This window comes from Carcharhinus amblyrhynchos, chromosome 11 (assembly GCF_965287045.1).
Source record: "Carcharhinus amblyrhynchos chromosome 11, sCarAmb.v2.hapA, whole genome shotgun sequence".
NCBI lineage: Eukaryota > Metazoa > Chordata > Chondrichthyes > Carcharhiniformes > Carcharhinidae > Carcharhinus > Carcharhinus amblyrhynchos.
Window position 1 is genome coordinate 83682081 of NC_137334.1, and position 26876 is coordinate 83708956.

The 26876-nt window shown below is 43.7% G+C and overlaps 1 protein-coding gene across 1 annotated transcript in view; it reads left to right on the top strand.

Annotated features, from left to right (window-relative positions):
• LOC145350299 (contactin-associated protein-like 5) overlaps positions 1-26876 on the top strand; it is a 644548-nt gene that overhangs the window by 417188 nt on the left and 200484 nt on the right. The window contains exons 14-17 of the mRNA XM_080199493.1: positions 124-280; positions 7261-7388; positions 9065-9235; positions 16955-17173. Coding sequence (XP_080055619.1) covers positions 124-280; positions 7261-7388; positions 9065-9235; positions 16955-17173 — 675 coding nt within the window. The remainder of the gene's footprint in view (positions 1-123; positions 281-7260; positions 7389-9064; positions 9236-16954; positions 17174-26876) is intronic.

Here is a 26876-nt window from a genome sequence, read left to right on the forward strand (position 1 = left end):
ATTCATAAATAACCGGCCCTTTAAAATGATTTGAAGCAAGTGCTTAACAGAACTCTCGGTTCACAGCCCTGGCCCTGTCCTACGTGGCATTAAGAGTGGTTGTTTTTGTCTCCTCCCCCACAGATGGTGCACCATTCACATGGTGGATCGGGAGAACCAATGATAAACAAGCTTACTGGGGCGGTTCTTCACCAGGAGTGCAAAAATGTGTCTGCGGATTGGAGGGGAACTGCTTGGATACAAACTATGACTGTAACTGCGATGCTGATAATGATAAATGGTAAGTCAGGCTTTAATTTGTCAAAAGTGATAGCCGCAGCTTGCCACCTCTTGCTAGGTTGATAAGATACTACTTGAAAAGTACTTGGACAAATCATTCTAAATTTAATAATGATGTGGAGGTGCCAGCGTTGGACAGGGGTGGGTACAGTAAGAAGTCTCACAACACCAGGTTAAAGTCCAACAGGTTTATCTGGAATCACGAGCTTTCGGAGCACTGCTCCTACACCAGGTGCCTGAAGGACTCACCTGACAGATCTCTCGGCTCTGTTACATGGAGATCTGTGCATGCACAATAGCGCCCGCTAGTGTAAGTAGCCAACTTTGCAGCGAGAATAGACTCCCTGTCCACTCCCTGTACTGGCGAGAATCAGATCATGCATCATTGAATGAAACACTCGTCAAGTCTGCACCGACAGCAATCTTACCCAGGCACTATCCCCATAACCCCACATATTTACTCCACTAATCCCTCTCACCTACACATCCCGGGAAACTAATGGCCAATTTAGCATGATGTGGGGATGCCGGCGTTGGACTGGGGTAAACACAGAAAGAAGTCTGACAACACCAGGTTTAAGTCCAACTGATTTATTTGATAGTAAATTTACTATCAAATAAATCAGTTGGACTTAAACCTGGTGTTGTCAGACTTCTTACTACAATTTAGCATGGCCAATCCACCTAACCCGCACATCTTTGGAGTGTGGGAGGAAACCGGAGCACTGGGAGAAAACCCACGCACACTCAGGGAGATCGTGCAAACTCCACACAGACACTGACCCAAGCCGGGATTCGAATCCAGGTCCTTGGCACTGTGAGGCAGCAGTGTGAACCACAGTGCCACCGTGCCCCCCCAACAAGCACAAACTAATGCAAACACAGTGATGTTGCCAAAGTGAAGTGTTTCATCAAGAAATGTGCTGTGGGGCCAGAAAGCCGGTGTTTTGTGTCTGAATGGACAAGGTGAAGCCTGTTATTCATCGACACGGGAGATAAAAAGGAAGATCTGCCCCACAATAATGGAAAATTACAGTGTCTCAGGATCAAGCCCATTCCCCATCTATTATGCGATTGAATCTCATAATCCTCACATATCGCCAACGTTGGACACACCCAGTCCTGTCTCAGGACAGAGGCAGCTTAGAATAATCATATTTCAAGAGATTTTTTAAATCAATTGTTCAACAATAAGGATTGCTGCGGGGCTTGACATTACAAAAGCTTTGCAATTAAAAATAATCTACAATTAGTCAATTTCGAATACATTGTTGACTTCCATTTAATTTTTAAAATGATTTTTTAAACTTTTTCAAAAGTTAAATTAGTAGGCTGATCAGATTAATATTTTACTGAATAACATTAAATGAATTATGTATTTAACTAAATTAAATGGCTTACGAGATGATTTTAGCATTTAATATTTCAGTGAAATTTGCTAAGTGGTTGTTTCAGATTTTCAGTGAACGTAATATGACAAGTAATGTTTTCAATATTTGATTCAATTATATTTGATTATAGTTGAGAAAAGTTGGGTGAATAATTGGTTTAAATATTCAATGAAGGAAGTGCTGACTTCAATATTTCACTTCTTTCGGATAAATGGATGATCATTTACTGAATCCGATAAGAAGTCTCACAACACCAGGTTAAAGTCACAGTTTATTTATTAGTCACAAGTAGGCTTACATTCACACTGCAATGAAGTTGCTGTGAAAATCCCCTGGTCGCCTTACTCCAGCACCTGGTTGGGTACACTGAGGGAGAATTTAGCCAATGCACCCAACAAGCATGCCTTTCGGATTGTGGGAGTAAACCGGAGCACTGGAGGAAACCCACGCGGGCACAGGGAGAATGTGCAAACTCCACACAGATAGTAACCTAAGCAGGGAATTGAACCCGAGACCCTGGCGCTGTGAGGCAGCAGTGCTAACCACTGTGCCACCGTGCCAGGTTTATTTGGAATCACAACCTTTCGGAGCACTGCTTCTTCATCAGAAGAGATTCACTAGATGAAGGAGCAGCGCTCCGAAAGCTCGTGATTCCAAATAAACCTATTGGACTTTAACCTGGTGTTGTAAGACTTCTTATTGTGCCCACTCTTGTCTAATGCTGACATCTCCACATCACGACTGAAGTAAGTCAGACAGATGTTTCTTTATATATTAAACAATCATTGAGAAAAAATGATTTCATTATGTTTAACAATTTTAATATTTAATTATTTATATTAGTTCAACATTGTTTTATATTTCATGTTATTGGATGCTCCACAGCGCTTTAACTTCAGTGCCTTTAAACCTTAAGAAATTAACTTCATTTTTACTCTGAATTGTGTAGGAGACCAATTAGTATTTATTGTTACAATGAGCTGGCAAAGGGCCAACCAGACTCTATTCTCTCACCCCAGATGCTGTCAGACCTGCAGAGGTTTTCCAGCACTTTTTGTTTTTGTTTCCAATGTCCACATTCAAGGATTTGGGACAAGAGCTGGAAAATGGGATTAGCACCACTTTAGTGGCAGTTATTGTCAGCGCAGCCTCAATGAGGGTGATCTTACTGGTGTGGCAAGCCAATAAGATCGTGCAAGAAGTCAAAAATCAGCTATGTGCCTGGTTTCTTGGCTCTCGTGGTCTTATCGGCTGCCTTTTGCCGTCGTAATCAGCCTCACATCCGGGAAGGCCATGAGACTGATTATAATATTCATCGTATTATTTTAACATCATTTGTGAGCTCAGGACCAGAATTGTCTAGCTCACGTGCTTTACTGGCCTCGCCAATGGGAGTTCTCACCAGCGAGGATCATTTATGGTCATCAGCAACAGGGATCAACTGTGATGGCATGGCAAATGTTACCAGTTTGAGGTCAACTGGGTGGTCGGAGATGGTGGAGGTAGTGCCAGCTTAGCACCGCAAACTTAGTACCCTGGAAGGGCCAGCCTGGCACCTTGGCATTGCACACCAGAAAACCTGGCAATGCCAGTCTGGCAACCTGGCAGTGCCAAGGGGTGGGGCCTAATAAGAGGAGATGAGGCAATGGTGGGGGTGCAGGGAAATGATGGCGAGGCAGGGGTAATACTCTGCATTGGGGATCAGCTGGAGAGGCCAGCGATCTGCCATGGACACCAGTGATAAGCCAGGGAGGCCAGCATTCAGCTGGGAATGGCAGCAATTGGCTGGGGAGGACAGCATTCAGCAGGGAGGCCAACAATTGGGGGGAAGGGCATTGTCCAGAGGGTGGGGGTTTTCATCTGGTGGGGGAAGGTGGGAGGGCGAGTGACAGTGTACACTTGTACACAGTAGTAGGAGAAGTGAAAGGAGTTTTTTCCCATCTTGGCACCTGCGCAATAGTGCCCCTTGCAGTCAGCAGCCAGCTCCCCAGTGAGAATAGACTCTGTCTGCTCCTCCTACTGGCGTGAATCACACTTTGTCTCTTTTTTTGCACTAAATGCTGCATGATTGTGTGGGCACTCATCCAAAAATGGGTGCAATTCTTCCCTGTTTTCACACTTGTTTGGCACTTAGAATTCTTTGGTAAGATCACACTGATGGGCCAAAGGGCCTTTTCTGTCCTGTACAACTCTATGAACAATGGGATTTTCCAGCCTGAATTCCAGTGGATTGGATCTTTCAGTCCTGCTGAAGGCAACTCCCCAGATTGGAAATCTACTTGACTTTAATCCACTTGGGATTTAGACTGCCCTTGGTTCAACATCTAATGAGAAAGACAGCAACTTCCACATTGAGTTTAGTTGCAATGAAGCTTCTTCAGGGCTGCACTTGAATGGATTGCATAGATGGACACATTTCTGGAGTGGACTTTGAACCCACAACCTTTTGACTCAAAGGTTGCCAGACTGGGTTAGGACTGGCACCTTTAAGTCAAGGTAATTTGGCTGCAAATATTCAAAGAATCCTAACTATAGTCTGCAACAAAAACATAAATCGACTTATTCAATAAGTAATCCTGATGATAAATTATGCATCTGCCAATGAATAATATGAAGGGCCCTCTGGCTCATTAAGATGCCATGGAGAAATCGTGTCCTGCTTGTTGTCTATCACACTTCCCTCTCTACACTTGAAATAAAATTTCTCTTTTCGATTGACAGACGCATTCTGAGTAATTTTCTGTCAGAGCAATTTTTAAAAGTAAACAAACACAAACAAATTGTTGACAGTACTTTAATTAGCACAGGAGTCAGAATAAAACTCAATCTGGCCATCTAGAGGCAAGATACCAAAAGAAATCCTCATTGGATTTTTTTTGTCAATTATCTTAGATCTGTATCCTTTAGTTATGAACCCTCCTGCCAGTAGAAATGTTTTTTTTTCACCCTATTTCCTCAAAACCCAGTAGAATTCATACTTGTGTTTAATTTTATCATAGAATCCCAACAAGGAGGCTATTTGATCCATTGAGCCTAAACCGACAACAACCCCGTCCAAACTCTGTCCCTGTAACCCCTGCTAATCCCTCTGATACTAAAGGGGCAATTTTAGCATGGTCAATCAAACTAACCCTCACCTCTTTGGAATGTGGGAGGAAACCGGAGCACCTGGAGGAAAACTACGCAGACAGAGGGAGAGCATGCACCCTCCACACAGACAGTCACCTGGAATGGAACCCGGGTTCCTGGTGATTTCTGGCACTTTGAGGAAGCAGTGCTTACCACTGTGCCACCTCTCTTAACCTTTCTGCTCTGAGGAGAATGATCCCTGCGTTTCTGGTTGTTCTAGTTGCAAAAGTGGTGGAGGCAGATTCAGTAGTAACTTTCAAAAAGGAATTGAGAACATGCTTTAATTGACAGGACTATGTGATAGAAAGGGGACAAAATAGACAGCTTTTTCAAAGAGCTGTCACAGGTGCAATGGGCTGAATGGCCTCCCTTGATGCTCTATGATTATATAGCACTCAGTGAGATGCTGAGATTGGAGGGTGAATCTTCCCATTCTGCTCACCGTGGGAATCATAGCGGGCCAGGGACCATGGATAGGTCCATTGACTGTGGCGGGATTTCTGGTTTTGAGGCAAGTGTGGCCAGAAAATCCCACCCTGGAAGTTAGGATATGAGATAGAGAAATCTTGGTAACTTCTGATACCTCGGCCAGAATTTTTCGGTTGTTAGCACCAGTGGGATCTCCCGGCCCTGCCGAAGGTGCACTCCCCCACCCCCCCCAACCCCGCAGGTTTCCCGGTGGTGGCAGTTTGCATTTACCAGGAAACCCCATTGACAACGGCACGACCGGAATGTAAAATAACCCACCACCGAGTATAAATAGAAAGATAAACTTCAAATGATGAAGATATAAATCAAAACAGTGGAAGGAAGAACTTGGTTTGTGTGCTGGAAGAATGCTGAATGTACTGGCGCTGGAGGGGGTGCAAAGGAGATTCACTCAGTTGATTTCGGAGTTGAGAGGGTCAGCTTATGAGGAGAGACCGAGTAGACTGGCGCTATACTCATTGAAATTCAGAAGGATGAGGGGAAATTCCAGAAACATATAAGATTATGAAGGGAATAGCTAGGATAGAAGCAGGGACGCTGTTTCCAGTGGCGGATAAAACTAGATCTAGGGACAAGAACAAGGGGGAACAGATTTAGGACTGAGGTGAGGAAAAGTTTCTTCACCCAAAGGGTTGTGAATCTGTGGAATTCCCTGCCCAGTGAAGTAGTTGAGGTTACCTCATTGAACATTTTTAAGGCAAAAATAGATAGATTTTTGAACAGTAAAGGAATGAAGGGTTATGGGGGGTGGGGGGGCGGGGTTTTGGGGGGAAGGGAGCAGGGGAGTAAGCGGGGCTGAGTCCACAAAAAAGATCAGGCATGACGTTATTGAATGGTGGAGCAGTCACGAGGGGCCGGATGGCCGACTCCTGCCTCTACTTCCTATGTTCTTATGTTCTAAGTTCACAACAATTCATATTACATCCACATACAGTAAGAGTCATAGAGTCATGGAGTCATAGACATTTACAGCATGGAAACAGGCCCTTCGGCCCAACTTATAGAGTCATAGAGTTTTAGAGATTTACAGTATGGAAACAGGTCCTTCAGCCCAACTTGTCCATGCTGCCCTTTTCTTTAAACCCCCTAAGCTATTCCCAACTGCCCGCATTTAGCCCATATCCTTCCATACTCATCTTACCCATATAACTGTCTAAATGCTTTTTAAAAGACAAAATTGTGTCTGCCTCTACTACTGCCTCTGGCAGCTTGTTCCAGGCACTCACCGCCCTCTGTGTGAAAAAATTATCCTTCTGTACCCTTTTGTACCTCTCCCCTCTCACCTTAAATCTATGCCCTCTAGTTTTAGACTCCCCTACCTTAGGGAAAAGATACTGGCTATCTAGCTGATCTATGCCCTTCATTATTTTATACACCTCTATAAGATCACCCTTCAGCCTTCTACACTCCAGAGAAAAAAGTTGCAGTCTGTCCAGCCTACCCAGCCTAAGGACAAGTTAACAACTGAGTGTACATCATTTATCAATACACCCAGGAAAATCAGTCAAATGAGAAGATGTTTTTTGTCTAGATTTCAGTGATAGTAATGATAGCATGTTATTCTAGTTACACTGCCTGAGTTTGTTGTTTTATGTCCATGAACTGCATTCTGGAGCACAGCAAACCCAAGAGGAGATGGATATATCTTCGACTTACAGTCCTAATGTAAAACTAATGTTTCCTGTTATAGAAACTAAGTGATTTTAATTTTCATGCAAGGCAATGACAATGCAAATCAGAGTGCTTGTATCATAGGCAGCTGGTCTGTTCCACTATTAACCTGATGAAGGTGGGCACTCTGAAAGCTCGTGATTCCAAATAAATATTGGACTTTAGCCTGTTGTCATGAGAGTTCTTACTACTCTAACACCCAAGCAATCACTGGAAAATCTACCCCCATCTTTGCCATCGATTTATTGATATTGAAGTTTCTTTATTTGAGGTATATTTATAACATTCTACTTATTGGCAGGACTAATGACACAGGACATCTTTCATACAAAGATCATTTACCTGTAACACAGATTATTATTGGGGACACAGACAGAACAAACTCAGAAGCTGCCTACAGACTTGGACCACTTCGTTGTTATGGTGACAGTAAGTGTCAATCTATTTCAGGATCAGACTCATGAAAGATTGGCAACCTTTGATATCAGTCAACAGAACCTCACATTAATTTTCTAGTTTTTTTACCTGTCTTCAGCAAAAAGTGAACTCATTCTGTTGCTTCTTATTAAAATGTGCATATTGATCTCTTTTAATGCACAGAATTGTTTTAAATGTGTGCTCCGTATTTCCTTCTTGGACATTGATGGGTGGCATAGTGGCACAGTGCTTGGCACTGCTGCCTCACCGTGCCAAGGTTTGATTCCAGCCTTGGGTGACTGCCTGTGTGACATGTGCACATTTTCCTCATGTCTGTCTGGGTTTTCTTTGGGTGCTCCTGTTTCCTCCATCAGTCCAAAGATGTGCTGGTTAGGTGGATTGGCCATGCTAACTTACCCCTTGGTGGCCAAGATGTGCAGATTAGGTGGATTAGCTATGAGCAATGAGTGGGGATAGGGCAGGGGATAGGGCCCATGTAGGGTGCCCTTTCAGAGGGTTGGTGTAAACACAATGGGCTGAATGGCTCTTCTGCACCATAGGGATTTATGATTCTATGAAAGGTTTAGCCAGCAGGCAAAAGCAGAATCCTGTTGGTGTTTGTTGTGTGGTCCACAGCAATAAGTAATGAATGATTGAAATGAAAAGGGAAGCTCTTGCAGTATCCATTATGATTGGTGGAGAGGCAGGCAGCATGGGAGAGGTTGCACCTAGCTGTGGCCCACTAAAACAACGAGAAATAGGGAAGGGATAGGAGGACTTCACCCTTGTAGCCTGGCTCAGGTTATTAAAGATTCTGATAATGTTAATCCCGTGGGTAGGAAACAATGGCTGGAAATCTCTGGCTATCCACGCCAGTGGTTCCTCCAGTGGTGCACTCTCTGCCGTAGGTTTCCTGGTGGTGAGATGGATTAATGGGATTTCCTATTGACAGTGGTGAGACCAGAGGCTTCCGCCACCAATGAACGGTGCACTAACCCCCGCCACCAAGAAAAATGCTGAGGGGAGGCCAGAAAATCTCATCCAATGTCTGTTTGGAGGATATCCATCCAACTGAGGGGTGGTGTAGGCCATTTGACTCTTCCAGCCTGCTTTGCAATTCAGTAAGCTCGTGTTTGATCTACCACCTCAGCTCCACCTTCCCACATCATTCCAATATCCTTTAATTTCCTTGGTATAGTTAGCTACTTTAAATTTATTTATTAGTCTCGCAAGTAAGGCTTACATTAGCACAGCAATGAAGCTACTGTGAAAATCCCCTAGTTGTCACACTCCGGCGCCTGTTCAGGTACACTGAGAGAAAATTTAGCATGGCCAATACACCTAATTAGCATACCTTTCGGTCTGTGGGAGGAAACTAGAGCGCCTGAGGGAAACCCACGCAGACGTAAAGGAATGTGCAGCTTCAGCATAGGCAGTGACCCAAGCCAGGAATCGAACCCTGATCCCTGATGCTATGAGGCAGCAGTGCTAACCACTGTGCCACCGTGCTGCTCCTGTAACAGTGGCTGCACTTCAAAAGGCAAGTACTTCAGTGACTGGAAAGCAGTCCGGGACGATTTACTTTCTTAAGCTCAGGGGAGAGCAGAAAAAGATTAGAGCAGTTTTTGAGCTAGGTTTCAAATATTCAAAGATAAATCTCCAATTTAAATGTCTTTTCGCCCATCCAGAAAATTATTGGAACGCAGCATCATTCAACACCGAGTCCTCGTATCTCCATTTCCCCACCTTCCACGGCGAGCTCAGCGCAGACATTTCATTCTTCTTCAAGACGACTGCTTCCTCAGGAGTCTTCCTGGAGAATCTCGGAATTAAGGACTTCATCAGGATCGAGCTGAACTGTAAGTAAAGAGACAATAAAACTCATTGTTAGGATGTGAATATAGAAAAATGCAATCTTTCACTTGTTTTCAGTTTCATAAAATCATGGGTAATGTAACTCTTTTTTGGGCAGCACGGTGGCACAGTGGTTAGCACTGATGCCTCACAGCGCCAGGGACACGGGTTCAATTCCGGCCTCGGATCACTGTCTGCGTGTAGATTGCACGTTCTTCCCGTGTCTGCGTGCATTTCCTGTGGATGCTCCGGTTTCCTCCCACAGTTTGAAGATATGCGGGTTAGGTTGACTGGCCATGCTAAATTGCCCCTTAGTGTCAGGGGGACTGGCAGGGTAAATGTGTGGGGTTACGGGGAATAGGGCCTGGGTGGCATTGTGGTTGGTGCAAACTCGATGGGCTGAATGGCCTGCACTACAGAGGTTCTATAAAAATTTTTATGAGTTACTGTAGCCCTTGGAGTAGTTTCACAGCAACAGTAAGGCTACACATGGGGCATTCAACCTACAGTCATTGAGGAACAACCTCACCAAAATAAATAACTGAAGAGAATAAAGGTTTAAAATTTGACTTTTTTAAAATCAATGCTCTCCTACTTGCCTGGGAATGCTTTTGCATGGTGGTGTATGACAGCCATCCCACACGTCCTCCAAGGGGCCATTTTTCATGAGGAAACTCAAGCTGTGAGTTGAACCACAGAAGGGCATGACTGCCAAGCTTGGCACTGCCCTCAGCTGGCACTGGTGAACGTACCTTTTTAGCAGAGAACAGTGCCCAGGAGCGGAAACCTTGACTAACTTTATGGACCAAAGCCAACAATTCCTTTGGCACTTCTTTCCCTTTTTAATGATTTAGTGGATGTTTGGTTGAAATCCTGTTCATATATACCTATATATCGGCACGGTGGCACAGTGATTAGGACTGCTGCCTCACAGCGCCAAGGACCCGTGTTCAATTCCAGCCTCAGATCACTGCCTGTATAGAGTTTGCACATTCTCCCAGTGTCTGCATGGGTTTCTACCAGGTGCTCCAGTTTCCTCCCACAGTCCAAAGATGTGCGGATTAGGTTGATTGGCTATGCTAATTTGCCCCATAGTGTCAGGGAGATTAACAGGGTAAATGTGTGGGATTGGGGGGGAATAGGGTCTGAATGAGATTGTTGTCAGTGCAGACTCAATGGGCTGAATGGCCTCTTTTTGCGCTTTAGGAATTCTATGATTCTGTGTTCCGGTTTCCTCCCAGAGTCCAAAGATGCGTGAGTTAGGTAATTGGCCATGCTAAATTGCCCTCAATGTCAGGGAGATTAGTAGGGTTACAGGGATAGGATCTAGATGGGATTTCTGTTTGTGCAGACTCTAAGGGCCGAATGGCCTCCTTTTGCACTATAAATATTCAATAATTCTATGGTCTGATTTCCTCCAAAGATGTGCGGGTTAGGTTGATTGGCCAGGTTAAATTGTGCCTTAATGTCAGGGGGATCGACATCGGGCTATAGGGATAGGGTCCGGGTGGGATTGTTGTCAGTGTAGGCTTGACGGCCGAATGGCTTGCTTCTGCACTGTAAAGGTTCTGTGGTTCTTCATCAACTGAGTTTGGCCCAAACCTATTGAGGTAGGAAAAGCTGAGTGAAATTCCCTGCCAAGGAATCAAATGCAAACCTGAACTTTTGTGGTGTATCAGAGCTGTGAGTGTTCACTTGTGGTTTCTGGAGACAGTTATGCTGTTCGATTAGATATATTATTGTAATCTGTCCTGCTGATCCACTACTTCATATTGATTCTCCAGCAATCTTGCTCGATATTTTAAAATCTGTATTTACATTATTAGACGATTTGTTTTATACATTGTTTGAGCATCAGCAACACACAATCGGGAGTTAATGGTTTTCAACAACAATATTTTTCTTTAATGATGATTTTTTGTTATTGCACAAGCCACTTTATCTGAACTTGCTTAGATATAATGAGCACTTAATTATGTTGTCTATCCTGTGTTGCATTTTTTTCCCGACTGGACTTTAACCTGAGTTGTGTTGCTGTTTCAATAAAGGCTTAATAATAATATGGTTGTAAAGAATACCCTGAGCAAAAAAACCTTTCTGCTAAATGATGCATGCCAGCTATCTAATTATATTATCGTCTTCAGTAAGGAACATAACAACTGAGTGCGTTGGTGGTAATCTTTCCTGTGACGGGATCAATTGCCAGTACATTTTCCTTGTATTTTCTTAATCGTTCATGTTTAATGGGGGATTGCAGTGAAGACATTGCTCAGAATCCTAGCCTTGAAATTATGCCGTGGGATATTAATGTACTGATTCTTTCCTCTAAAATATATCTTTTTCTTACTAGTTTTCCACCGTCAAGTGTTATACATTAGTATCTTGGAATGTAATTTATAGACCTTTAAACAATGAGATGCCACAATTTGATTTCATAATCTACATAACTACATTTTTGCAAATTTTATCTCAGTAAAGAGCATTATAGAAGCTATTTATATTCTAGCTTCTGAAGTATTTAAAATAAATCTTTTAGTCATCACTGAAAAAGGATGTCACCCTGCTTTGAATGGTTTTGTGATTTCTTGACTATATAGTTAAGTGAAGAAGTTTAGAAACATAGAAAATAGGAACAGGAGTGGATCATTGGGCCCTTCAAGCCTGCTTCACCATTCATGGTTAGCACTGCTGCCTCACGGCGCCAGGGACCCAGGTTCAATTCCCGGCTTGAGTCACTCTCTGTGCAAAGTCTGCACATTCTCCCCGTGTCTACATAGGTTTCCTCCATGTGCTCCAGTTTCCTCCCATGGTCTGAGAGAAGTGCTGGTTGGACGCATTGTTCTCCCTCAGTGTACCCCAACAGGCACCAAACTGTGGTGACTAGGGGATTTTCACACTAATTTCATTGCAGTATTAATGTAAGCCTAATTGTGACAAAATAAATAAACTTTAAACTTTAACAAACAGGTGCTGGAGAGTGGCGACCAGAAGATTTTCACAGTAACTTCATTGCAGTGTTAATGTGGGCCTACTTGTGACACTAATAAATAAACTTTGGCTGATCTTTATCTGGACACCATACTTTCGTGCTGTCCCCATACCCTTTGAAGACTTTAGAATCCCAGGTGACGATGAAACTGGAATGAGAGATAATGCCATTGCCACAGCATTATCAATCTTATTTATCTGAACACATTTTGAAAACAGAATATCGAAGGATTTCATTTTCACCAATGACCACCCCATAATAAGATTGTAATTATCTGGCATTAATCAAATGGCCATGATTGTATTTGATTCCTTGTGACGGGAGCAGATTTATATCTCAAAATTCTAAGTCACATCCTACTCTATATCTAGGTAATACTGTGTGTTAATTCTTCCCCTTTCTCATCACAAGAGAAAAATGACATACATATCCATTCTTATCTTTAATGAAGAGAGAAGTGGAAGAGGAGGGTGGAATTTCCATCTCATGTCTTTTTCTTCTTATGCAGTCATTCAAGATCGAGGAAGACTTGCTTCCACTCTAGTTGAATGCGTTCTCCAATGGGTGATAAGTACAGTGCGTGACCTTCGGACACTGCCACACTCAGGGCAGATAGTGCCTGAAGGGTTGAGAAGATCAGGGGTAGAATTTTCCTGTCCTGCCTGTCGGGAGAATCATGGTGGGCGGGATAGAAAGGTGGCCCATTGAAAGACCTGTTGACCATGGGCAGGAATTTACAATCTTGGGCTGCACATGGCCAGAAAGTTCCACCCCCGTGTTGGTAGGATTATGCCCTCTCTCTGATGCCCTAACTTTACCACTATGTGTTCCTGTGTTTGCTGCCTTCATGAATAAACATTCTCCATTTTAGTCAGTCACAAACCAGGGACTCCATGAGTTGGAGGGAATGTTTGATCTCTTTCCCACTGTCCTCCTGGGTGCCTCCTGTATAATGGAGTCTTGAGTAGAGACATTGCTTTGGGTGTCAGACATACGACAGACATGTCTCACCCAGTTGAGTTGATTTTGAGTGATTAATAGCTTTGGGCTGGGCAAAAGGAGTGAGAGAGGACTCTGACATTGGACTGCCTTTCTTATCACCAGCTTTGAATTATTGTGAAGACATTGCTGGTCTTGAGGTATCTGCTGTGGTTCATTCAAGTCTCTGAATCATATAGGAGTATGGGATCACCGCTGCCTAGCAAACCATGAACTTAGTATCAGGCTTGAATTCCTGATCTTCCAGTGCTCTTTTCCTCAGTCAGGCTGAAGGTTGAGCTGGCACATTGGAAATGATGAATTTCTCCATCTTCCTTACTGTAATGTCATACCTCACTTCCAGCAAGTTGCCCATGAAGGTAGTTGACAAAACGGACAAAAAACTATGTTGCCGTCATTGCTAAATCAAAATCACTCCAATCTCAATCGTAGAACTTCAGTGTGTAGATTACGCTCGCACTCATTCAAGAACTGAGCCCCCGGCCAATATTGGCTGCTTCTCTGAAGCATTTGGGAAAATGGGCCTTTCATTTAACACCTAGACAACTAAGGTACCAGCTCCCACAGCTGAGGCACTAAACTTCAGTCTGTTTGAGGCATGTTCTCCACGGTCTACACATCTGACCAGGTGAATTTTGCAGATAGGACACAAAATATTGATGCCTCTCTAGTTTGGCAGCCCTTTGTTAGTCTGAATCTTTTTACTGCAACGAGGCCAGACAAAAGGGACACCTCATGGGGAAACAATCAGGTAATACTAATTATACTAGCGGAGAATGTAAATGGGGAGACAGAACAATTGACACTGAGAGAAATATAAACAGGAACTGGAACAAATAAAAAATAGAAACCGCAAGTAATGCTGTTCGTGATTCTTCTGACTAAACATTTAATCCACGTCAATCATTAAATCCGTAGCAAATCTGAATCTTCATTATAAATAGTGTGAATGCCCACCAGAATGCTGTTTGCACCCATTACAGGACTAATAAGGTCACCTTCTCACATTATTTAAATATTTATAGAATCCCTGCAGTGTAGAAGGAGGCTATTCAGCCCATTGAGTCTGCACTGATTCTTCGACAGAGCATTTTATATGCCCCTCTCATCCCCATAACCCCACATATGGACCCCTCCACTCTGCGGCGCTCCCTCAGCATTGTCTCTCACACGGTATGCCATTCCCTCAGCAATGACCCACTCATAATGCGGCGCTGCCTCAGCACTAACCCTATAACAGTGCGGCGTTCCCTCAGCACTGACCCTCCCACTCTGCATTGCTCACTCAGCATTGACCCACCCATAGAGCAGCGGTCGCTCAGCAATGATCCCCTTGAGGTAATGGCTGAGTGGTACTATCACTGAACAATTAACCCAAAAACTCGGCTAATGTTCTGGGGACCCAGGCTTGAATCCCGCTAAGGCAGATGGTGGAATTTGAATTCGATAAAAGATATCTGAAATTAAGAGTCTACCGATGACCAAGAAATCATTGTCGATTGTCAGGAAAACCCGTCTGGTTCAATGATGTCCTTTAGGGAAGAAAATCTGCTGCCCTTGCCTGGTCTGGCCGACATGTGACTCCAGAGCCACAGCAATGAGGTTGACTCTCAACCGCTCTCTGAACAAGGGCCACTAAGGCTGGACAATAAATGCTGGCCAGCCGGTGACACCTATGTCCCATAAATGAATGAATAAATAAGCCCTCACATCTTGGGACATTAAGGGGAAATATGGGAAAAATTAGGGAAAATATGAAGATCCACACAGACAGTCACTCAAGGCTGGAATTGAACTCAGGCTCCTAGCGCTATAATGCAGCAGCGCTAACAACTCTGCCACTATGCCATCCCATGAAGTTCCTACCTGCTTCAGTGGAGAGTTTCTATCCCTGTTAGTTCTGAGAACACAGAGCATTTGCAAAGTGGGCAAGATCCAATGTTATGCAAGTTCAGTAAACTCTGTTAAGTCTAATTAAAACCTGTTAATTAACTCTGCTGATCCCATTCAAAGCCATATCACTGTTCAAAAATCTGTTCTACTGGCATCATGTGCAGTTAAGAGCAATTTAAAAGCTATTTTAATTAAATAAAGCATTCAATGTAAGTTTCAAGCTGGGAGGGAGAAGAATTCTATTCACTCTCCCCATCAATGCAATATTATGTTGATGCTATTGGGTATGATAGTGTAATGGTTACGTTATTGGACTAATAAATGCCCCCGAGAGTGAGTCCAAATCCCACCATCGCAATCTGAAAATATGAATTCAGTTTAACAAAAAAAAAACCAAAGCTATTTTCAGACAATAAAGCTTCTGGATTCACTTAAAAGCCAAATTGGTTCACTAAAGTCCTTTAGTGAATGAAATCTGCTGCCTGTCTGGTCTGGATGTGACTCCAGTCCCCCACCACAGTGACCGTGCAAATCACTCAGTTGTAGAAATATAGAAACATTGAAAGTGGGAATCAAACATTTGCCCTCTGGAGCCTGCTCCGCCATTCAACACGAACATGGCTGATCCACTATCTTGACATCATACTCCCAAGCACTCCCAATATGGCTTGACACCTTTCGAGTCTAGCAATCTGTTTCCATCCTAAATACGTTCGATGACTTGGCTTCCCCTGTTTCCTGTGGTAGAGAATTCCACAGATTCATCACCCTCTGTGTGAGGAGATGTCTCCTCATCTCAGTCCTGAATGGCCACCCCGTATCCCGAGATTGTGACCCCCCCCCCCCCCGTATTCAAGAAACATCTTACTCCCATTCTCTCAGGGTATCCTAGCAATGGGAAATGAATGTTAGTTTTGCCTGTCATCACCACATCCTGAGAATGGACTGTAAACAGTGTTTTCATCACAATTAAGGTATTTCTCGATTCCCGGCTTGGGTTACTGTGGGGGGTTTGCACATTCTCCCCATAGGCATATGGATAACATTGGAATAGTTTAGGTTAGAGGGTCATTAGATTGGTTCCACTGGTCGGCACAACATCGAGGGCCGAAGGGCCTGTACTGTAATGTTCTATGTTCTTGTCTGTGTGGTTTTCCTCCGTGTGCTCCGGTTTCCTCCCACAGTCCAAAGATGTATGGGTTATGTGGATTGATCATGCTAAATTGCCCCTGAGTGTCGGGGGACCAGCTATGGTAAATACCTGAGGTTATTGGGATGGGACTGAGATGGGATTGTGATTGGTACAGATTCGATGGGCCAAATGGCCTCCTTCTGAACTGTAGGGATTCTATAATTTGACAATATTTATGTACAAAAATGAGTGACTGTCTGTGTGGATCTTCATATTTTCCCTACCTATGTATGGGTTTTCTCTGGGTGCTCCTGTTCCCTCCCAAAGTCCAAGATGTGTAGGGTAGGTGGATTAGCCATGTTAAATTTCCCCTTAATGTCCCAAGATGTGAGGGCTTATTTATTCATTCATTTATGGGACATAGGTGTCCCTTTAAGAGAAATAAGAGTGCTTGGAGTAATTGAACAAAAACTACCACTGTAATCATAACTTATTCCACTCAGGCTCCTGACTGTAATAGGTGAAGAGATCCAAATTACATGAATAATAAATACCCGTCCTGTGCTATTTTTCAGAGATGGGTCAGTGTTAATAGAGTAGGGACTAATTGTATGTTGTCCTGACGAAAAACACAAACACATTATCCTAGGGCACTCTTGCAGAAGACTTCTCTTCAGGTCAACCTTTGTTTGTGTCTGGTGTGATTTTCAGCTCCAATGGAAGTGGTTCTTTCATTTGATGTGGGTAATGGACCGTTCGAGGTGACTGTGAAATCGCCCACGCACTTGAACGACAATCAGTGGCATTATGTTGAAGCTGAACGGAATATCCGAGAGGCATCCCTTCAAGTGGATCACCTGCCGAGAAAGGCTCAGGGGGCCCCCTCTGATGGACACATCCAGTTACAGCTCAGCAGTCAGCTGTTTGTAGGTAGGAGCTCATTGTTCGCTATTAGCCTGTCATTCTGTGTGACATTTATACATTGATGCCAAGTACCACTCTGTTTGGAGAACCATGTTTTTCTTTGCATTATTTAGAGAGTGGAAAAATGTACAGTGTGACAAGGTGAACACATGTAAGTCATTGATCCACAGAGAAAGTCATTGTTGTAACGGAGATGGAGAAGAGATGGTGCCTGACTGAAAATAACACCTACAATAATGTGATGAACCTGAAGATTATTGATTTAATTTATTTATTGCCACTATGCAGTGATTCCCATGTGTCCACACATCAAATGTAACATACTCTGAAAATTACTGATATATGTTTTAGAATTTGATACAGAACTTTGTATAATTTGTGAATGACATCAAGTGACTTTAACTTGCAAGTAACCCACATAAGGAGGAGATACCAACACAAAGATTGTACATTATGTAAATGTACTGGGGCTCTGTAACACACTCATAACTGTAACCCACCATCCATAACACACTGTTCATCCATTACACACCTCACCCTTTACTCACCCAATTCACAACAGCATAATTATTATATAAATCCCATCGAATATACCCCCATTAAAGTTTAAAGTTTACTTATTAGTGTTACAAGTGGGCTTACATTAATACTGCAATGAAGTTACTGTGAACATTCCCTAGTTGCCACATTTTGATGCCTGTTTGGGTACACTGAGGGAAAATTTAATATGCCCAACACACATAACCAGCACATCTTTCAGACTGCGGGAGGAAACCGGAGCACCCAAAGGGGATCCCACGCAGACACAGGGAGAACGTGCAAACTGCTCATGGGCAGTGATCCAAGCCAGGAATTGAACCTGGGTTCCTGGCGCTCTGAGGCAGCAGTAATAATCACTGTGCCACCAAGCCGCAGAGGCTGTGCTTTACTTTCAGTTTGTACCCTGCGCAGTGCAAACAGCATCTCTTTCAATAAATCTATTGTATGTTAGCTTGAATTTACACATGCAAACCGCGGCCGGGATTCTCCAACCTCGCCTGCAGCCGGGATTCCCCAGTTGGTTACACATATAAGCCTGCCTGTTACAAACATTGCCCACTATACTCTCAGCTATTAACACCCCATCTACTCCACCCCCAACCCATAAAACACCCCACCTATGACACACCTCACCATTCACACACCCCCTCTGCCAGATCGCCATCCATTACGCATCCAATCCAATGCATCACCATTCTTTACACAACCCACCCATTGCATACCTGTAATATCCTAACTGATGTTAAGAGTTGTGGGTTTTAACAAAAAGAAGCACCATGGACTGGGATTCTTCTGGTCTCACATGTCCCACCAGTGAGATTGGAGAAAGTGGTGCTCTGCCAACTCTCCATTCATAGCAATGGGACTGGAGCACCCCAGCTGCAGGCAAGGTTGGAGAATTCTGGCTGTAGTTTACACATGTAGATTCACACTAACATGCAACAGATTTATTGAAAGTGATTCTCTTTGCACAGCACAGAGTCCAAACTGAGAGTAAAACAGTAGCCTCTGTAACAGTCTAATGACATCGCTAGCAAAGCATGTGATCAGCTCTTAAAGCAACAATACAGCCATTTAAATATATAACAATACCGCTCCATAATTTAAGCTGCTTGTATAACATACCCTACTTCTATCTGCTAAACCCTCATTTGTTACGCAACCCTTTCACTACATCATCATCCATTACACACACTGCCCACTATATCACCATTCTTTACACAACCTGTCCACTGCATCTCCATCCATTACATACTCTAACTGTTACATGCCTCACCCATTGCACCCCCATTCATTTTACACTCCTCTAATACATCCCTTGCCTTTACACCCTCTGCTCACTGTTGCTACACATGCTCCTATTACATACCTCACCCATTACACACCCAACTCTTTGCATATGCCAACAATTAAACATCCTGACCACTGCACCCCCATCTGTTACAAACCTTACCTATTACATATCCCATCCACCAAATCCCTAATCATTACACACCCTGCCCAATACAATCCCTGCACAATATGTAAAAGTCAAAATTAAGCTCCAGATATGACAAATTTATTTCACTGATCCATTACCAATAACCTTAGTTTTCTTTACTTAATAGGCTACACACGGTGGCACAGTGGTTAGCACTGCTGCCTTACAGCGTCTGGGACCTTGGTTTGATTCCCGACTTGGGTCACTGTCTGTGTGGGGCCTGCACATTCTCCCCATGTCTGCGTGGTTTCCCCCAGGGTGCTCCTGTTCCCTCCCACTGACTAAAAGTTGTGCTGATTAGGTGCGTTGGCCATGCTCAATTCTCCCTTAGTGTACCCAAGCAGATGCTGGAGTGTGGCAACTGGGGAATTTTCACAGTGTGAATGTAAGTCTACTTGTGACACTAATAAATAAGCTTTAATCCTGTCACAGAAATCCCCAATGTGAAGAATATCCTCACAGATTATTGCTCCATCTATTTATGTCCTCCATGTTGTGTTTACACAGACTGGGGCACAGATCCGTGTAAATCAATTCTCTTGATAGGATGTTCCTTTAAAATAACTCCACACATCACATGGATTACAACTGTTAAAACAAATTCCACTTTATCTGCCGAACCGCTGATCAATTATTAAACAATAGCATCATCAGCCTCTGTTGTTTCCTGGAATAGATGTTGTTTTCAGCCTCTGTCTCTGATGAATATTGGCTACAAGTGATCCAACAAGTTTGTTGATTCAGTGATAGTAATGATTTTACTCGAGCTTCATTTTGTTGCATGGATTTAACTTCAAGCAAAGCACAAACATTTCTCGAGAAAGTCTAGATTAACAATTATTGATGATGCACTCTTTTCTTGCAAATAAATCATTGCTCGGTGATGTACCTATGCTCTGCAATGCAAACAAATCTATATGTTCCAAGATATTCTTAGTTAGACTGCTAATAGGGTTTGAATTGTGACAATAAACAGATTGGGTTCTGTGTGGCCTTGGAAGGCAGTTATCCTGCAGCTCATTTGATGAGGGCTGCGCAGTATGATGGCACAGTGGCACAGTGGTTAGCACTGCTGCCTCACAGCACCAGGGACCTGGGTTCGATTCTTGGCTTGGTCACTGTCTGTGTTGAGTCTGCACGTTCTGTGTGGGTTTCCTTTGGGTGCTCTGGTTTCCTCCCACCCTCAAAGATGTGCCAGTTAGATGAATTGGCCATGCTAAATTCTCCCTCAGTGTGCCCGAACAGGAGCTGGAGTGTAGTGACTAGGGGATTTTCGCAGTAACTTCATTGCAGTGTTAATGTAAGCTACTTGTGACTAATAAATAAACTGACGAGGTCCAATTTTAACAAACGGTGGGTTGGGAGGTGAATCAGGTGGGAAGTTCATGTGGAGGTTTGGGCATGAGGTTCACACTATTTTAACCCCTGGGCAAGCAGGAATGGCATCAAGGACTGCTAGGTTGGCACAGGAATCTGTACTGGAGCTGACAGCCACTGACACACCAAGGGAATGGTTCCATGCCACAATGAAGAGGAGTAGTCAATTCTGGGGAGATTCATTGTGAGCATTGGAGGAGGATTCTTTGGTCTTCCTAGCCCACCGTAAAACTTCGCAGGAATTATGCCCGGAATTCCCTGGCTGTTCACACCGGTGGGATTGTCCAGTCCCGCCGGCTACACACTTCTGCCCGTTGGTCTCTGGCCGGCGTGGGGCTGACTTCAGTGGGAATTCCCATTGACAGCAGGGGGACCAGACAATCCTGCCACTAACAAATAACCTCCCACCAGCAGGAAGCTGGGAGGCTGCAGAATCTTGACCTACAATGAAAAATTACCTCGACCACTTATGCTAACTTTGCTTCCTCCCTGTAGATTTTCCTTTTTCTTATTTATGCGGGATATGGTGTCACTGACTAGCCAGCATTTGTCGCCCATCCCTGGTTGCCCTTACTGAGTGGCTTCCCAATTGATTTATTTCCAAAAAAAATGCATCATCTCTAATTGTTAATTGAGACTTTCTCAAGAAATGTTTGTGCTTTGTTTGAAGTTAAATCTGTTCAACAAAATGAGGCCATTTCAGAGGGCAGTTGAAAGTCAGCCACATTGCTGTGGCTCTGGAGTCACATGTAGGCCAGATCAGGTAAGGACAGCAGATTTCCTTCTCAAAGGGACATTCACAAACCAGATGGGTTTTCCCAACAATGGTTTTACAGTCATCAGTAGATTCTTAATTCCAGACATTTTTATTGAATTCAAATTTCACCATCTGCTGTGGCAGGATTCGAACCCAGGTCCCCAGAACATTAGCTGAGTTTCTGGATTAATAATGATCTGGTAATGATACCACTAGGCCATCACTTTCCCCTTTCCTGATACCTTTAGTATTCTACAGGCCTCCCCTTCCCTAATTCAGATAGTGATATAACATCAGAGTGTTAACCGGGTTTCCATCCAGCTGGCCTACTTTTGACAAGTATTTTTGTCAAGTTAAATAGCCATAGGCGGGAACTAGACCTCTCCCTGACCACCATTTTGACTCTGCATCATTCCCATGTCAACAGGTTTTGTTAAAATTGTTAAAGCTTTGGTGATGTAATTTGTAACAAAGAAAAATCCTGAAGGAAAGTCACTTTGCTATTTGTCTGAGGTATACCAGTCCTTCTATTGACATTCAAGTACAAACTCATCCAGTTCTTCGTTTCAGGAGCATTCTCCCTTTAAGAATGAAGATGTGCAGAATGAAAGATGCACAGTTAACGTTGATTGGCCACGCACAATTGCCCCTTAGTGTCAGGATAAATGCATGGGGTTGTGGGGACAGGACCTGGGTGGGAATGTTGTCGGTGTAAGCTTGATGGGCTGAATGGCCTCCTCCTGCACTGTAAGAATTCTGTGATTCTATTCAAGATAAGGTGTTTTTTCTGCTTCTCTTTGTGCCCCGGGTATAGACAAGCCATCACTCATTGGCCAATATTGTGCATGGCAGATTCTCTGCTTCTGGCTGCAGATGACTTGATTTATTCTGATGAGGTCCAAGGATGAATTTTCTCCCACAGTTGTTGTGTTGTGCCAGACTCGACCATAGATAGGGGCAACAAGCAGTTTTGGGCAGCACGGTGGCACTGTAGTCAGTACTGCTGCCTCACAGCACCAGGGACCCGATTTCAATTCCAACCTTGGGTCACTCTCTGTGTGGAGTTTGCACTTTCTCCCCATGTCTGAATGGGTTTCCTCCAGGTGTTCTGGTTTCCTCCCACACTCCAAAGATGTGCAGCTAAGGTGGATTGCACAATTGCTCCTTAGTGTCAGGGTAGATGCATGGGTTATGGAGATAAGGCCTGGGTTGGATTGTTGTTGGTACAGGCTCGATGGGCCGAATGGCCACTTTCTACACTGTATGGAGTGGGACAACTTGATCTTGGGTTTGGACATAGCTCGGCACAACATTGAGGGCCGAAGGACCTGTACTATGCTGTATTATTCTATGTTTTTATATCTCTATCTCTGTGATTCTATGAATCTCCCATTGAGAGTGGAGTTTTTTTGAAAGGCGCCTCTTTGAGTGGCTCCACTCAGATTTGTTGACTTATTGAAATGGTTTTTGAGCTTATATCAATAAAAATATGTTGTTGGCCATGCAGATATTCACCCATGGTGTTGACCACCCAAGGAAATCTACATAATGCAACTGGAAAGACAGCCATGCATACAGTTTCTCCTCCATTGCATCTCAGTTAGGGAGGGATATGATATCATTCAACCATCTCACTGACTGTGAGTTAATATTGATTTAAACTTTCATTCAAAAATTTTAAATCATATGGGATAGAAGGAGGTTTTTTGGCCCATATTGTGCCTTTGCCCATTTTTTTGAATGACCTGTCCAATCAGACGTCTAATGGTTTTGGTGCACAGTTGATTACATTACATTTTATGGCTCTTTTGCGATTGAAGGACACACAGAACAGCTACAGTTCAGTAAGCACTTGGCTGCCTTGCAAACCTAGCTGAGAAATCACAATGATTTAAAATTCTCTTGAGTGAGAAACCTGGAAAGATTTAACTGCACTGCTGAAGAAACCGCTTTAACTCCACAGGGGAGAGTCCCAGATCTTGATACATGAGCAGTCAATTTAAAGTCCACTTGAAAGACTCAACGAACGATCACGACAAATATACACGTTAAAGGAAGAAAGGCATTTCAAAAAAATTGTCCAGCGATGTACCACAGGGGGTCTACGTTGGGCTCCCTATTTGTCATTTAAATAAATGACATGCGGGGGTTAGGATTAGTAAGTTTGTGGATGACACAAAGATTTGACGGGTGGTTATCAGTGAGGCGGCGTGTCTTGGGGCACAGGGAGATAGAACATTCAAAGGGGTAGATTAAGTGGCAGATGGAATTTAACCCTGAAAAGCATGAGCTGATGCATTTTGGAAAGAGTAATTTGACAAGAAAATACTCAATGAATGGTGGGGCACTAGGAAGTTCTGTGGAACAAAGGGATGTCGACATGTTTGTCCACAGATCTTTGAAGGTGGAAGGGCATGTTAGTAAGGTATTGAAAAAGGCTTATAAGTTAAAATTAAGTTTATTTATTAGTGTCAAAGTAGGCTTACATTAACACTGCAATGAAGTCACTGTGAAAATCCCCTAGTCGCCACACTCCAGCACCTGTTTGAGTGCACTGAGGGAGAATTTAGTATGGCCAATGCACCTAACCAGCGTATCTTTCAGACACTTGCCTTTATCAATCGGGGTATAGAGTACAAAAGCAGGAGTGTCATGTTGGAGTTGTGTAGAGCTTTGGTGAGGCCACAGGTGGAGTACTGTGTGCATTTCTGGCTGCCACAATATCAGAAGGATGTGATTGCACTGGAGGGGGTGCAACGGAGATTCACCAGGATGTTGCCAGGGATGGAAAACTTAAGTTATGAAGAGACGCTGTGTAAGCTTGGGTGGTTTTTGTTGGAGCAGAGACGACTGAGGGGGGACCTGTTTGAGATATACAAGACTATGAGAAACATGGACAGAGTGGATAAGGAGCAGCTGTTCCTCTTAATTGAAGGGTCAGTCACAAGGACACATAGGGTTAAGATGAGGTTCAGGAGCAATAGGAGGAAAACCTTTCTTACCCGGAGGGTGGTGACAGTCTGGAGTGCACTGCCTGGGAGCGTGGTGGGGGCGGGTTGCCTCACATCCTTTAAGAAATATTTTCATGAGCACTTGGCACACCATTACATTCAGGACTATGGGCCAAGTGTTGGCAGATGGGATTAGGTGGGAGTTCAGGTGTTTATAATGTGTCGGTGTGGGGTCAATGGGCTGAAGGGTGTCTTCTGCACTGTATGGTTCTACGATTCTATGAAAAGTGACTGAAGCAGCAGAGGAAAAAGTTCTGACAGTTGCACATCGAGTGCAAAGGCCATGATATTAGGTGAACAGATTCTCACATTACAGCACATAGCTACTGACTATGGGCAGGATTTTCTGGCCCCAGTCGCTGGTGGGATCTTCCAGCTCCACCAAAGCCAAAAGACTTTTAAATAAATTGCCACATCCACCGTGTGAAGTCCTGTCACGGCAGGCTGGAAACGTGTGGCATTTGATTCTGACGGTTGTATTGATAAATTTATACTCATATGCCTATTATATAGGAATGATGATGCAGTTGCTATTTTAAGGAAGGTGATCAAATTTTAATTGTTATCCCTTAGAATGCCTGATAAGTGCTTCATAACATGTTATTCCCTAAATGTGATGGTGACATCTACTTGCAGAACATCAGTAATGCAATGCTTATTATTGATAACACATTGAAGAGAGACTAACATGTAATATTTTTATTTGGAGTTTTAATTGAGTTGGACTGGATATGGATGTTAATCTAATAAAATCAGCCCTGACCCAGTGCTAAAACTGTCCACTCTGTGACAAAAGGCCATGAGTTCATAGATCCAATCCAAAAAAACTTGAGCTCGTAATCTAGACGGATACTGTAGTGCAACACTGAGGAAGTGCTGCACTGTCAGAAGTGCTGTGTTTCAGATGAGACATTAAATCCATGCCCCATGTGGCTTCAAGGTTGGGCATAAACAATCCTATGGCACTCATTAAGAAGAACAGGGAAGTTCTCCCAATTTCCAGACCAGCATTTATCCTGACCAACATTCATCCCGCAACCAATACTCTTAAAATGTACCCTGCTCATTGCTGCTTTTTCTCACATTGGCTGTTCCATTTCCAGGCATTACAGCAGTGACTGCATTATTTTATTAGTTCATAAAATTTGGACCTCATTGGCTAGGCCAGCATTTATTGCTAGTCAGTAATTGAATATTATCTGTCAGGTATAATTTCTCTGAGTATAACTATTGTCAGTTTGTTCCTTGACTAAATTCAAACTTGGGTCCCCCAGGGAATTACCCGTGGTCTCAGGATTATAAATCCAGCAATCGTACCATTATGCCATTACTTCCCCTACTCCAGGGGAGACATATCTGTCCTGTCAAGCTCTGTAAGAATGTTTTATATTCCAATAAGATCACCTCCTGTTTATACAAACTCCAGAGCATGTAGGCCCAGAATATACTTAATTATGAATACAGTAGGAAAATCAGAAAGACAAATATTCCTCATGGTTAATCTTGGAGCTGCAGTACCTATTTGCCCTGTGATGTTTGCCCTTGCCTCATGTGGAGTAAGCAGCAAATATTGGTGCTTTACAGCCTATATAGCCCATGTGTCTTTGTTGTCCATCAAATCATCAGTGCTCTGTACTGTGACTCACTATAGAACCATAGAAAAAAAGAGCCATAAAAGCCCTACAGTGCAAAAGAAGGCCATTTGGCCATTGAGTCTGCATCAACAGCAATCCTACCTAGACCCTTTCCCCATAACCCCATGTATTTACCCCGCTAATTCCTGTAACCTTCACATCCTGGCACACTAAGGGACAATTTAGCATGACCAATCCACCAAACCCACACATCTTTGGACTGTGGGAGGAAACCGGAGCACCCAGAGGAACCCCATGCAGACACGGGGGAGAGCCTGCAAACTCCACATAGACAGTGACCCAAGTCTGGAATTGAACCCAGGTCTCTGGAGAACATAAGAACATAAGAAATAGGAGCAGGAGTAGGCCATCTGGCCCCTCGAGCCTGCCCCGCCATTCAATAAGATCATGGCTGATCTGTTGTGGCTCAGCTCCACATTCCCGCCCTCTCCCCATAACCCTTAATCCCCTCTCTTATCAAAAACCCATCAACCCGTGTCTTAAAAACATTTAGCGAGGTAGCCTCCACCACTTCAACGGGCAGAGAATTCCAGAGATTCACCACCCTTTGAGTGAAGAAGTTCCTCCTCAACTCCGTTCTAAACCGCGCCCCCTTTATCTTGAGGCTGTGCCCCCTAGTCCTACTGTCCTTTCTGAGCGGGAAGAGTCTCTCCACCTCTATCCTATCCATCCCATTCATCATCTTATACGTCTCAATGAGATCTCCCCTCATTCTTCTAAACTCTAACGAGTACAAGCCTAGTTTATTCAGCCGCTCCTCATAGCTCAACCCCCTCAACTCCGGTATCAGCCTAGTAAACCTCCTCTGCACTCCCTCCAAGGCCAAAATATCCTTGCGTAAGTACGGCGCCCAAAACTGCACACAGTACTCCAGCTGCGGCCTCACCAA